This window comes from Macaca mulatta, chromosome 11, assembly GCF_049350105.2.
Source record: "Macaca mulatta isolate MMU2019108-1 chromosome 11, T2T-MMU8v2.0, whole genome shotgun sequence".
NCBI lineage: Eukaryota > Metazoa > Chordata > Mammalia > Primates > Cercopithecidae > Macaca > Macaca mulatta.
This window is the reverse complement of record NC_133416.1, coordinates 109037867-109052213: the sequence shown is the minus strand read 5'-3', so window position 1 is coordinate 109052213 and position 14347 is coordinate 109037867. Positions and strand designations below refer to the sequence as shown.

The following is a 14347-nucleotide window of genomic DNA, read 5'->3' as shown; positions in this document are numbered from 1 at the left end:
ATTATCAATCATAAAAACCACCATTTATGGTGCATTTATTATGTGGCAGGTACTGTACTATGCTTTACAAACTTTTTTTGAATCCTTTCAGTAATGAAAAATTTACGAGGTTCACTGTATCCTGTATCAACAGATTTGATGTAGTGAATGGAATTACAGGAACAAGTCTGGGAGTCGTCATCGGTCATTCCTTACCCAATACACTGGTGTATTTAAACGAGCCAGTGGATTGCTGAGCATCATAAGGAAGAGGATTCAAAGCAAAAGAGTAAACAGGAGGGTTCCTTTGAATTTCTTACTTGAACTAGGCAGTTGAAAAGTGATTGGCGTCAATAAGATCCTGAAGCCTTTGCCAAATATTAAAGAAGTAAAATATAGGCCAGGAAAGTTGGCTCATGCCTGTAATCCCAGCACTTTGGAAGGCTGAGGTGAGAGGATCATTTGAGCCTAGGAGTTTGAGACCAGCCTGGGCAACATAGTGAGACCCCATCTCGGCAAACTTTTTTGTTTTTTTTCTTAATTAGCCAGGCATGGTGGCATGTGCCTGAGTCCCAGGTACTCAGGAGGCAGAGACGGGGGATCATTTGGGCCCAGGAAATCAAGGCTGCAGTGAGCCATGATCATGCCACTGCACTTCACCCTAGGCAATAGAGCAAAACCCTGTCTCACACACAAAAAAGATAAAATGTATGATTTCAAATAGAAAAAGGATTGCAGAGCTATGGGCAAACTAAGGCAAGTACAAAGGTTGAAATATATTTTAAAATTATTTGGGGGAAATACATACAAGCACAGAAAAAAGGATGAAAGGAAATAATACCCCCAATTTTAAACTGTATATTATTTCTAGGTAGTGGGATTATCGGTTTCATTTCCTTTATAAATTATATCTTCAAAAATTGTTTTGCAATTGATACGAATTACAAATAATTGTTTGACACCAAATAATTTTACAATTATACTCCCACCCACTGAATGGGTTCCCTTGGTTACATAGATTCATCATCACTCCATGTAGTCAGATTTTGTAGTTTTGCCATTGTAGTGGACTGTCAAAACACTACATAGACTATGGGACAATTTTTTGTAATGCCAAATGCGAACGGAACTAAGCCGTGTTGTTCAACGACACATTTTCATGTGGTAATGAAACTTAGAAAATGAGGGAGGGTGAATGATTTACATAAATTTAGGGTAATTTTCTTATATCCCTGAATGGGGAAGGGTGGGGGACCAGGTGAGGATCGGATGGAAAGGCCTGCCTGAGGAGATTCAGTGAATGTTGGTAAAGCTCTACTTCATAAATTAGGTGGTATGTTCATCATGTTTCATAATTTACATATTATTCTGCAATTTTCTTTTCTTTTTCTTTTTTTTTTTTGACACGGAGTCTCACTCTGTCACCCAGGCTGGCAATGGCGCGGTCTTGCTCACTGCAAGCTCCGCCTCCTGGGTTCAAGCGATTCTCCTGCCTCAGCTTCCCGAGTAGCTGGGATTACAGGCGCCCCCTCCACCACGTCCCCACGTCCGGCTAATTTTTGTATTTTTAGTAGAGACGAGGCCAGGCTGGTCTCGAACTCCTGGCCTCAAGTGATCCGTCCGCCTCGGCCTCCCAAAATGCTGGGATTACAGGTGTGAGCCACTGCGCCCAGCCGCAATTTTCGATCATAAACATTTACACCTTAAAAACTGGAAGGCACCAGGCCTCAAGTCTACTCGCAGCCCGCCCGGGCGGCCAAAGCATCCTGGGCCGGCGATTTGGGCGCGCGATCGCACCATGGGGGCGGAGCCTCGCCACTCAGTTCACGCCTGCGCTCTGCGTCCAGCCAATCAGCGACGTGTCCGGATGAGGCGAGACGCGCTTTTTTCCTGTGCGAATCCCAGCTTGCCTCAGAAGCGCCGCGGAGAAGGGGCCGCTTGAGGTGAGGGGCGCGTGTGGAGGTTGTGGAGGACGCCTGTCGACGACCGGTAACTGGGCCTCAGCCATTGCGGTTTGTTTCAGGTGTGAGCAGGGGAGGCGTCTGTCTATCTTAGGTGTCCAGGCCAGGGGCTGACCTCGACCAGTGAGGTAAATCTTACCTCCTGGTGTTGCCTGGGGCCTCTGACGAGAAAACGGAGGCCGCGAACCTCACTGGAGAGAGGGGCGGGCGGGCGGGCTGGCTGGGCTGGGCCGGGCCCCATCGCTACACCCTGGGACCACTGACGCAGAGATGCGGCGGGGCCGGGCAGGGCCCTACCTCGCTCGGCGCGTGTCTCCCTCCTGCCCGCTCCACACCGAGGGCGCCTTTCGTGGTTCCTCAGTATTATCTGTTGTCGAAATCTTTTGCCGACGTTCACATTCCGAGACCTAAATTGCGGAACGTTTTTATTGTGTATTTGTCTTGATTATTATGAGCTTATTTCTGGCATCCTCATGACGTGTCCCGCCAGCAACCGTAATTTCCCCGTGTGACTGAGCGGCCTGCTAGAGTTGCCCAGATGTAGCCAGCATCTGGCAGAGGCGCTCCCAAAATTCGGATCTCCCAGGCCTCAGGGGCCACCTCTCCAGCACAGCGCGCTTGGAGTCGGGGTGGACGCTGTCATTCCCTCATCGATTGACCGATTGAGACGGAGTCTCGCACTGTCACCCAGGCTGGAATGTAGTGGGGCCATCTGGGCTCACTGCAACCTCCGCTTCCCGGGTTGAAGCGATTCTCCTGCCTCAGCCTCCCGAGTAGCTGGGATTACGGGCACCTGCCACTAAGCCCGGCTAATTTTGTATTTTTAGTAGAGATGGGGTTTCACCATGTTGGCCAGGCTGGTCTCGAACTCCTGACCTCAAGTGATCCGCCCGCCTCGGCCTCCCAAAGTGATGGGATTACAGGCATGAGCCGCTGCGGGCCTTTTTGTTGTTGTTCTTTTTTGAGACGAAGTTTCACTCTTGTCACCCAGGCTGGAGTGCAGTGGCGCGATCTAGGCTCACTGTAACCTCTGTCTCCCGGGTTCAAGCGATTCTCCCGCCTCAGCCTCCTGAGCAGCTGGGACTATAGGCATGCGCCACCACGCCCGCTTAATTTTGTATTTTTTTTTTTCAGTAGAGACGGGGTTTCACCATGTTGGCCAGGCTGGTCTTGAACTCCTGACCTCAGGTGATCTGCCTGCCTCAACCTTCCAAAGTGCTGGGATTTCAGGCGTGAACTACCGTGCTTGGCCTATTTAGTTTTTAACAAATATCATTATCTTCTTAACTTTTGGCCCCCCAAATAAATGAGGAAACTGTTAAAATTGTATTCAACAATCCTTGTTCGATATCTGCTTTGATATTTAAACGTTTACCAGTGTATTAAAATGATGCCTTTGGATTCAGAAGGTTCAAGAAATTTGTTTTTTAAAGTCAGGAAGCATCTAAATATGGTGTCCTCCGGAAAAAAGTATTCCAGGAAATCTGGGAAGCCGTCCATGGAAGATCAGTTTACGAGAGCCTATGACTTTGAGACTGAAGAAAAGAAAGATCTGAGTGGTTCAGAGGAAGATGTTATTGAAGGTGCAGTACATCTCATGTTGGGCAGTGATGTCCTTCAGTTAATTTGTTTTGAACCCATTAAAGACTATCGTACAACTTAGTTTGTAAAGGATTTTCAGGTATAGTCTTTCATCCCCCGGTATTTGTGGTTTCAGAACCTGCTGACACGGATGGCCAGCTGTACTTTGTGTTTCTCATTTGATCCTCATATTGCAGTATTGGAGTTACAGAAGCTTATTCGGCAACTCTTGCTTTTACAGTTATTTCCAAAATACCTGATATATAGTATGTGGCTTACTGTGACATTAACCCAGGCAGACTTGAAAAATTATTCCTATAAAATGGTCCTGAATCCTGATTTAATTTCATCTAACCTGCAGATTATACTGCGTTTGTATGTCTGCTTTGAAACTGTATGTTGGCAAAAAGCCTAAAAATCCCCAAATGAAGATGTTTCATTAAAATTTCAAAAGTTGTTGTTATTTTTATTTTTATTTTTTTTAAATTGTCAACACAGGGAAGACTGCAGTCATTGAAAAACGTAGGAAGAAAAGGTCTTCTGCAGGAGTAGTTGAAGATATGGGGTAACGTTCAAAATAATTTTTGTTTCTTAGATAAAGCACTTCAAGAAAAGTTGCTAACAAATAATATATGTACAATACTTGACATCTGATATTTCTTCCAAAACAAACATGGTATTTTGTGGATCTTCAAAAGTGTTTAAAATGTAATTTCTTTCCAGGGGTGAAGTACAGAATATGCTGGAAGGAGTTGGAGGTATGTTTTAGGAGATACTTGTATTTAAAGAAAATTGTTTTAAGCCATATAATTTGTATAATAGCAAATGTTAATAATGGACTATAAGACTGTTATTTAATGCTTTGTTCTCACATAGAAGATTCTGCGTGTCTTTGTGATTGAGCATCATAGATTTTCATAGTTAATCTTTTCCATGATGTTAAGAGTGAGGTGCTTTTATTTTATACATATGTGTATTTAATGGATATGGAATTTTAGAAGAAAAATAGAAAAAGTTTTTACCCTTCTTTGTATTCACAGACTAAGTGATACACACACACACACACATACATATATTTGTATATAAGTTTTTCATTTTTTCAGTTTAGTTATTTTCTGACTTTTCCTGTGTTCTTTTCTTTAGGGAGGACAGTGTAAATTAAGCCTCTAAAATAACTCTTTTTACAGTAATAAACTATGTAGTTGATACTAAAGACAGTTTTGCTAGTGAGAGTTTTATAATTAGGTTCAAAAATTCTCAAATAATATGTGAAGTATCAGTAATATGAGCTTTGTTAGGGATTAGTTATCTTTAAAAAAAGTTAATATTTAGCTCCTATAAATGGATTATTCACACATTCAAATCTTTTTTGAAAGCTCTGCCCTGTCCAGTGGTGAAAAAGTACTTGTTTTATAAATTTATTATAGATAATATTGAAAGTATAAAATATTTATGTAATAGTACAGCTCCAGCATGATTACTGAAAGATGCCTATTTATGATAGATCCATAAGATAAAGGCTTATGTTTAGCAAAGCATTCTTTGAAGTAGTAAACATTTTATGAAATGCAGTTCTTATGGGTAAAAATGCCCAATAAAGAGCTCCACAAAAGCATTTAAAACTGATCTTACTCACCTATTTCTCATTGAAAAATAAAGTGATCTTGAATTAATTTATCTAGAAATTTACTTAAACTAAGATTTTTTCTGTCCTTGGTCTTTGTCTCTTTTAGTAAAAAATGTATTTAAAAGTATCACTGATGGCCAGGCACAGGGGCTCACACTTACAATTCCAGCACTTTGGAAGGCCAAGGCAGGAGGATTGCTTGAGGCCAGGAATTCGAGACCAGCTTGGTCAACATAGTGAGACCCCCATGTCTTTTAAAAAAAAAAAAAAAAATATATATATATATATATATATATATATATAAAATTGATTATATTTAAAATAGTTTTCTTCTTTAACTATTTTTATCCTTTTTGGATTCTGTATTTTAACAGAGTACTTTTACATAATTTCTATAATGAGTTCTAACAATAATTCATTGAAATGTGTCCTTTTAATTGGGGCATATTTTATAAATTTAGAAAAATTTAGCCTTAAAATTTTTTTTTTTTTTTTTTAATTTTTGAGACGGAGTCTCACTCTGTCCCCAGGCTGGAGTGCAGTGGTGCAATCTCAGCTCACTGCAACCTCTGCCTCTCAGGTTCAAGCAATTCTCCTGCCTCAGCCTGCCGAGTAGTTGTGACTACAGGCGCGCGCCACCACGCCCAGCTAATTTTTGTATTTTTAGTAGAGACAAGATTTCACCATGTTGGCCAGGATAGTCTCGATCTTTTGACCTCGTGATCCGCCCGCCTCGGACTCCCAAAGTGCTGGGATTAACAGATATGAGCCACTGCGCCTGGCCTAAATTTAGTCTTTATTAACAGTGTTTTCTCATGGCGAAATTTGAAGTCTGTCCTTTACACATTGTTTTGTGTATTAGCTCTTTTTTATTGTTCCTAAGTTAAAAAATTATCTCCAGTTAGGAAAATCAGAATTTGGGTGCTAGTAATAGAAAGTTTTCTCAGAAAAAAAAGTAAGCAAATAATTCTGCATTTTGAAATTATGCATATTTCTAAATTTATGTTTAAATGTCTTTCCAATATTGCTGAACCAACCTTACCCATATTTACTTGAATATGTGGGAACAAAATACTTTTTTCAACATTAAATTTTAATGAATTATTATTTTCAATCTAGTTGACATTAACAAGGCTCTTCTTGCCAAGAGAAAGAGACTAGAAATGTATACAAAGGCTTCTCTCAAAACTAGTAACCAGAAAATCGAACATGTTTGGAAAACACAGCAAGATCAAAGGTAAGGTGGCTGTTTTTTTTAGAGCCACATTTCTTAGTATTTACTGGTGTAAATTACTTATGAAAAATACTATTCTAGGCTGGGCATGGTGGCTCATGCCGGTAATCCCAGCACTTTGGGAGGCCAAGGCGGGCAGATCACTTGAGGTCAGGAGTTAGAGACCAGCCTGGCCAACGTAGTGAAACCTCATCTCTACTGAAAATACAAAAGTTAACCAGGCGTGCTTGCTTGAACCCAGAAGGCAGAGGTTACAGTGAGCCAAGATCGTGACACTGCACTGTAGCCTGGGCAACAGAGTGAGACTGTCAAAAAAAAAAAAGAAAAGAAAAGAAAAATACTATTCTAGTTACTGGGGTTTCTAGTGAAAATGTATTTGGCTTGATTTTTCTCTAAGTATGATAGTCCTATAGCCCTATAACCTCACTCCTTCATAGAATTGACATTATTTCCTAAAAAATGAATAAAGATCACTTTTTTCCTTTTAGGTAACAAGTGAGGTTATAAAAGTAATTTCTTTTTTTGTTGTTGTTTTATGAGATGGGGGTCTCATTATGTTGCCCAGGCTGGTGTTGAACTCCTAGGCTCAAGTGATCCTCACACCCCAGCCTGCCAAAGTGCTGGGATTATAGGCCTGAGCCACCATGCCTAGCCTAAAAGTAATTTATATTCATTCTAGAAATACACTAGTTGAATAAAAGGTAAATGTCTTAAAAACCGTTAGTCTTATGATGGTGAATTATGTTCAACAATGTAGAAAAACACCAATCTTATATCATATATAATTTGTATGTTTTAGCTGACTTAACTCTTCTTTTGCATAAAATCTTTGTTAAGCCAAAATAGGAAAAAAAATTAAGTGAACTATTTCTATTTAGAAATCTTATAGGATAAATACAATCACCTTATTTAATCTATTTATTATATCGGAACCTATGTTCAATAGGAAAAAAATGAAAAACTGCTTAGAGATAAGATGAATTTCTTTTTGAAAATTTATATATATAATAAAACTTCCTTAGTTTTCAAGAGCTAAAGCTTGTGACAGGGCTTTTCTTCTATTAGTTTGTTAGAAAAAAAAATACTTCTGGAATCAGTGTAAATCATAATTTTACTTTTTGGTTTCCCATCAGAAGACTTAAGCTGCAGGTATTTCCTTTTCTTATATAGTATAAATATGTCAACTCAGTTTTGTTTTAAATTCTTTTTATATTGTTATGAAATATTACAAGAATTCATCATTATGTTTTACAGGCAGAAGCTAAACCAAGAATATTCTCAGCAGTTTCTGACTTTGTTTCAGCAGTGGGATTTAGATATGCAGAAAGCTGAGGAACAAGAAGAAAAAATACTTGTTGGTATCATGATTAGGTTTATAATTAATCCGTTATAACTAAGTCTCAAGTAGGAATGGAGAACCTAGCCTTTTCCTGTGACCAATGGAACTAAGCCAGGTTTCATTAACCATTGCTGGCCATGTGTTTTAGTCCTGCTGAACTGTAAACCACAGACATATAGGCACTTACCATACTCATAAAAGGCATTGGTCTTTGCTTTTGATATTGTTTGGGATTCTTGCATTTCCAAGTGACAGAAATTTGTCAAAGTGCAAAAGAAGGATTATTGGTTTATACAAAAGAAGTCGGGGCAGTTTAGCTTCAGGCATAGCCAGATAGGAACAGGGAAGGGGGTTGCTCATGTAGTGTCATCTGGGTTCTGTCATCAGTTCTCAGTAAGGTGTCTCAATGTAGTAGCAAGATAGTTTTTACAGTCCTAGGCTTATTAGAAATTTAGTAACCCCAGTGGACTGAGAAAATCTTTCTCAATAGCTCTGGCAAAAAATTCCTGTGGGAAAATATGACTGATGTAGTTTGGATCATTTGTCCATTCTTGAACCAATCATTGTATAGTTAGCCCTCTGTACATAAGGGCTCCACATCTGTATTCAACCAATCGTGGACGAAAAATATTTGGAAGAGGCTGGGCGCAGTGATTCATGCCTGTAATTCCAGGATTTTGGGAGGCCAAGGTGGGTGGATCACCTGAGTTCAGGAGTTTGACACCAGCCTGACCAATATGGTGAAAACCCATCTCTACTCAAAATACAAAAATTAGCCAGGCTGTGGTGGCACGTGCCTATAATCCAAGTTACTCAGGAGGCTGAGGCGGGAGAATCACTTGAACCTAGGAGGCGGAGGTTACAGTGAGCCGAGATCGTGCCACTGCATGCCAGCCTGGGTGACGGGGAGACCCTTTCTTAAAAAAAAAAAAAAGGTCAAGCCTGTAATCCCAGCACTTTGGGAGGCCGAGACGGGCGGATCACGAGGTCAGGAGATCGAAACCATCCTGGCTAACACGGTGAAACCCCGTCTCTATTAAGAAATACAAAAAACTAGCCGGGCGAGGTGGCGGGCGCCTGTAGTCCCAGCTACTCGGGAGGCTGAGGCCGGAGAATGGCGTGAACCCGGGAGGCGGAGCTTGCAGTGAGCTGAGATCCGGCCACTGCACTCCAGCCTGGGCGACAGAGCGAGACTCCGAAAAAAAAGGAAAACAAAAAAAAGTACAAATCAAAAAAGGTACAAATTAGAAAAATAATCCAGTGTTACAACTATATAGCATTTACATTGTGTTAGGCATTATAAGAGATCTAGAAATGATTTAAAGTTTGTGGAAGGATGTGCATTGGTTATATGCAAATATGATGCCAATTTGTATCAGGAACTCAAGCATCTGCACATTTTGGTCTCCTGAAGGGTTGGGTGTCCTGGAACTGGTCCCCCAGGATACCTAGGGATGTCTGTAGTCAGAACATTGTTGACTTTTAATGGCCAGACTTGTGTTAACCTGCAAGTGAGGATATTAGGGGTAGGGATGACAGTGTAAAATAGGATGGATTTGTGGTGCTGATAGATTATTGAGCTGTAGTACTAAAGAGAGTAAGTTAGAATGGTAAAGAAGTAGTGGTTAAATACTAGGATATATAGAGAGACAGTATGTGTAATGGTTAGAGCCTGGATGCCAGCAACAGTACTGTTTGGGATCAAATTCTTGTTTGAGCAATTGTAGCTGTGAAACCATGGACAGATTATGCCTCAGTTTACTCATCTATGAAAGGGGAATGAGTATCTATCTCTTAGTTTACCATTATTAATGCTGTGTAGTGGTTATTGGTAATGACAAAATCTAGGGTGGGAGTATAAGTCAATGGCTAAAGTAGGGTGGAGGCCAAAATCATTGAGAAACAGGTGATGGAATGGAAAACCATTATTATTGGAAGGATCATCTGTGTGGACATTGAAATCACCAAGAATTAAGACGTCTTGATTATTGTTAAAATTTCCCATTCAGCAACTGGTAGGATTAATGTATTGTTACATATTAGTGGTGAATGTAAATTATCTAAACATAGTCATAATAGTTGCTAAAACTAAATTTTAAAAGCATTGATTTTTAACACATTCTTTTAATGTAGAATTATTTTTTCTAAATTTAAAATTTTACCCAAATTGTTAAGTTTTTTTCTATTTGTAGAATATGTTTCGACAGCAACAAAAGATTCTTCAACAATCTAGAATTGTTCAGAGCCAGAGACTGAAAACAATTAGACAGTTATATGAGCAGTTCATAAAGGTTTGTTGTATGTGGTAACACAATACATTGTTATAAAACATTATTTATGGAAGTAGAAGATAATTATTTTCTTTCTAAGTTTATGGGAAAAAAAATTTTAGACTTTAACTACTTTTCCATTTTGAATTCATTGTTTCTGATTTAAATGATAAATGTATTTTTACTTGAGGATTCAAATGGTTTTGTTGGGATTATTCAAGACAGGAAATGGTAAAATGGGAATTTTACTTAGAAATGTATTTATCATGCATAAAATCCATACTTTAATAACACTTTAGTCATAGTTCTCTGTTTAACTGAAAATAGAGTCTATAGTAATCATTTTTAGGTTGTATTTTACTTGTTTTTGTTTCCCCAGTGTTTGTTAAATAGAAAGTACCCAAATTATTGAAATCTCTTGTTTTCAAATGTATAATAGAAGTATTTTATGGCACATTTGCTTTTAGAATGATTACAGTGACCACAAATGAATCCAACATAAAATAATAGATATAATAGACGTTTGAGGATTAAAAGTCTGTGGATTGATAATTATCTGCTGACACATACATATTAGCAAATTGTGCCTGTACCCCTCTTGTTCAGGCAGAAATATACCTTTTAGTAACTCTTCATAGAAGCTCAATGGAATCTTGCATATACTTTTTTTCAGTGGTGGTTCCTTTAGATACTCTTGTGCAAATACATGTTAAAATAACATTAAAGGAATTGGGACGCTCTGAGTAAACTAGTAAAATTGTTTTAAAATAAATATTTCAGAATAACTTAAAAATAATATATATGGCCAAGCCCAGTGGCTCACACTTTGGGAGGCCAAGGCAAGAGATCACTTGAGCCCAGGAATTCAAGACCAGCCTGAGCAACATGACAAAACCCCATCTCTATTAAGAACAAACAAACAAAAATAGCTGGGCATGGTGGCACTCACCTGTAGTCCCAGCTACTGGGGAGGCTGAGGTGGGAGGATCACTTGAGCCCTTGAGGCAAAGGTTGCAGTGAGCTGAAATCACACTACTGTACTCCAGCCTGGGCAACAGAGCAAGACCCTGCCTCAAAAAAAAAAAAAAATTATACATACACACACATTATTTTAAAAAGTATTTCCAAGTGGAAAACTTGTTCTAATGCTCCGAGAACCATTTGGTAATTTGTGTGAAGGTTTGATAAAGTACTAGAAGATTTCTTCCAAATGTTATCACTAAATGTTACTGTTTAGGATAGGAACTATAGTATAACCTTTGATTCCTCCATCTCCTTTCTCTGTCACATCCAGTTATTAGTAGCTCTGTAATTTTTACTTCTGCAGTGGTTCTTTCTTTTAATGCCCACTGCTACTACCGTAGTTTAGGACCTCATTATTATTTGCTTGTACCATTAAAATTCTTAACTGATTTCTCTGTTCTCCAATCTATCCTTCCTAGATCTGTCATACTATCTTTTAAAAATATATCTCTTCCCTCTTGAAAACTGTCAGTAGCCTCCCATTCTAAATTCTTAGGTATTCAAGATTCCTCTATGACATGACCCTCTTTGTAAGCTTCATTTACTACATTTGTGCATTACCCCACCCCTCCACATAACTGCTTTCTCTCAACTCACTATGTACTTCCATGCTTCGCTTATGCCCTTCCCCTAGAATATTTTTAACTCCTTTTTCTTTATCTATTGAAATCTTAGTGTTTTGCCCACTAAATTGGATTAATCCCCATTTTCCACTATATCGCCATAGCAAGTTGTGCTTCCATTCCTATTACAAAATTTTTGTTTTGTTTCTACATGTTTTTCTCATTGCCATCAGGAAGCAATCATGTATTACTATTTTTTAATTTCTCCACAGTGCTTAATAAAGCACCTTTTACATAGTAGGCACTAGATTAACTATTTGTTGAATGAATAATAAAGATGTAAGACATAATTTTTATTTTTCATAACATGAAAGAGGTTGTACTATAGATTATTTTATTCCCTCTAGTGAATTCATGGCACACTATTAGTCATAAGTAGATTATTACTTGATATTTGGAAAGCTTAATAGAAATGGTGTTTACTGATATGGGACTTCCAGTCTTTTTTATCTTGACCTTAACAGTTCAGGAAACCAATTTTGGGTAAAGTATACTACATTGTACTTCCTATAACATTTTATTCATGTCTGATATTTTTTTCTTTTATAGTAGGTATTTTGGTATTCATGTATTACTTAGAATATTTTTATTTCAAATAAATAATGAGCATTTGAATATTTAAAAATTACTACTTTTGAAAATTAATTGTACAAGTTTAGAACCTGAGATGAAAAGTGGTGCTTTGTAACTTAACTAGTTTTTTGTGTTCTTAGAGTATGGAAGAGTTGGAGAAGAATCATGATAATCTACTTACTGGTGCACAAAATGAATTTAAAAAAGAAATGGCTATGTTGCAAAAAAAAATTATGATGGAAACTGTAAGTGATCATACTGAAATTGAAAAAAATAAGGATTAATATAAGCAATGAAATATTTTATTTGCTGAAATAGGTATAACACTTAACTAAAAATTAAACAAATGTTTAATATCTCCTTCCATGAAACAGCAGCAGCAAGAGATAGCAAGTGTTCGGAAGTCTCTTCAATCCATGTTATTCTGATGACTCTTTGAAGAAAGAACTTGAACCTAAGTAATATGATACAATTATAATGTTAGCTAAGAAGCATATTGTAAGTCTTTAGAATAGTTTAATTGTAACATCTTTAATCATAAACCTGTTTCATTGTAAGACCTCCCTTTCTGTTAAGTCAAATCTAAATAGTTATATGAGTTAGCAACTATTCCTAAAGAATATGTATTAAGCTTTCAGCTCTTTAGTAATGATAGGGAATTTTTCTCTCTAACACTGTCAATTAAATAAAGACGATTTAAGTTTAGGTTTGGCTTCATTGTATGTGTATCAATCCCAAAAGGTAGAAACTGCAAGTATAGAAGGTTATATTCTTTAAGGAAAAAACGGAATACAAAATCTATTTTACATGTACATCCTTTTCTATAATATTTAAGTTATACAACCAATTCTAATGACAATAAGATGCATTTAAATTTGTGTTCTGGAATAAATTGTTAAAATCATTAACCTCTGAGCATTAAATCACTAGCAATAGAACAATATATAAATATCAGTTTTAATACATGGGTTTGTGAATATGTCATTGCCACAAAGACATTAAAATGTCACTTAATTGGGCTTGGTCTGCAATTAAGAGCACATCATTAACACTCCTAATTACTTATGGTTTACATATATCACATCTATGTTTATTTATTTTTTGAGATGGAGTCTCACTCTGTCACCCTGGCTGGAGTGTGATGGTGCAATCTCAGCTCACGGCAACCTCTGCCTCCCAGGTTCAAGCAATTCTGCCTCAGTTTCCCAAGGGACTACAGGCACTTGCCACCACACCCAGCTTATTTTTGTATTTTTAGTAGATATGGGGTTTCGCCATGTTGGCCAGGCTGGTCTCGAACTCCTGACTTCAGATGATCTGGCCGCCTCGATCTCCCAAAGTGCTGGGATTACAGGTTTGAGCCACCATGCCTGGTCTCCTGCTTTTCCATGTTTTAACTTCTAATTTTTGCCTCTATAACTCACCCTTATCTTAGTTATAAGGTTTTCCAAGTTTTAAAAAAACAGGTGCCTACAGATAAACTTTTTCTAATTGTGACAACCTACTTGTACAGGAAGAAATTAGTCTTCCACCGTTAATGAATATTTGACATTACTTCCTAAATTTTTGAACTTTGTAAAGGATTTTCCTTTTAAGTCAATATATATATTGGAATATAAATTGTAAGTACTATTCATCCTCGTAAGAAAGTCCTTATTTGGGAAGTTTTACCAATAGTTAGAGGCAAAATAAGTACTCTAGTGTTTGCTGTGTACTTCATTCCCGTATGTTTTTTTGCTTTTAAGGAATATCATCTTTTACTGTTTTCGTCAATATACCTTTTTCTTGCCTAAAACAGATGTAGTACATAAATTACTCCTTTATTTTTTGATTACTTCATCATATGGCATACGGTCTACTGAACTATTACATAAAATTAAAAATAGGGTCAGATGGGAATCTGAAGATTTGGATCCCCAGAGACCTTTGTAATAGTTCTAGTACTATTCACAATGAGTAATCCAAATACATTTAAATTAGAGGGGAAAGATAAGAATCAGTACCTAATGCACTTAGTGGTTGAAAACTTTTACTTATTTTGTCCCTTATCACCTCAAATGAGTCAGTATATACTTGGAGTAACTTTTATATTCTAAAAGGAAGATTTTTTTTTTACCATGTTTTTCTAAGTTACTAA

General features: G+C 37.6%; 2 protein-coding genes across 9 annotated transcripts in view; one reads left to right on the top strand and one right to left on the bottom strand.

Moving 5' to 3' along the window:
* Positions 1 to 3178: 3178 nt before the first annotated feature.
* Positions 3179 to 12638, top strand: SYCP3 (synaptonemal complex protein 3). The gene is made up of 8 exons (XM_015152594.3): positions 3179 to 3523; positions 4020 to 4086; positions 4245 to 4279; positions 6268 to 6385; positions 7637 to 7736; positions 9914 to 10012; positions 12351 to 12455; positions 12585 to 12638. Exons 1-8 carry the CDS (start codon positions 3328 to 3330, stop codon positions 12636 to 12638), a joined length of 774 nt encoding a protein of 257 aa, XP_015008080.2. The 5' UTR covers positions 3179 to 3327.
* The window catches only part of CHPT1 (choline phosphotransferase 1), a 29476-nt gene continuing 27622 nt past the window's right edge, over positions 12494 to 14347 (bottom strand). For all 8 annotated transcript variants that reach the window (XR_013401281.1, XR_003720772.2, XR_013401282.1 and 5 more), the window contains one exon: positions 12494 to 12664. Coding sequence is in view for 5 of the 8 variants with exons in the window: in XM_077954817.1 (XP_077810943.1) it covers positions 12620 to 12664 (45 nt within the window). In the remaining 3 variants the exon portion in view is untranslated. The remainder of the gene's footprint in view (positions 12665 to 14347) is intronic.

Bases quoted from the DNA above. Each gene is read 5' to 3' on its own strand.
- SYCP3 (XM_015152594.3), top strand. From the start codon at position 3,328: ATGATGCCTTTGGATTCAGAAGGTTCAAGAAATTTGTTTTTTAAAGTC. The intron at 3,524-4,019 runs GTGCAGTACATC...TTGTCAACACAG, and splicing joins AGAGGAAGATGTTATTGAAG to GGAAGACTGCAGTCATTGAA. The intron at 4,280-6,267 runs GTATGTTTTAGG...TTTTCAATCTAG, and splicing joins TATGCTGGAAGGAGTTGGAG to TTGACATTAACAAGGCTCTT.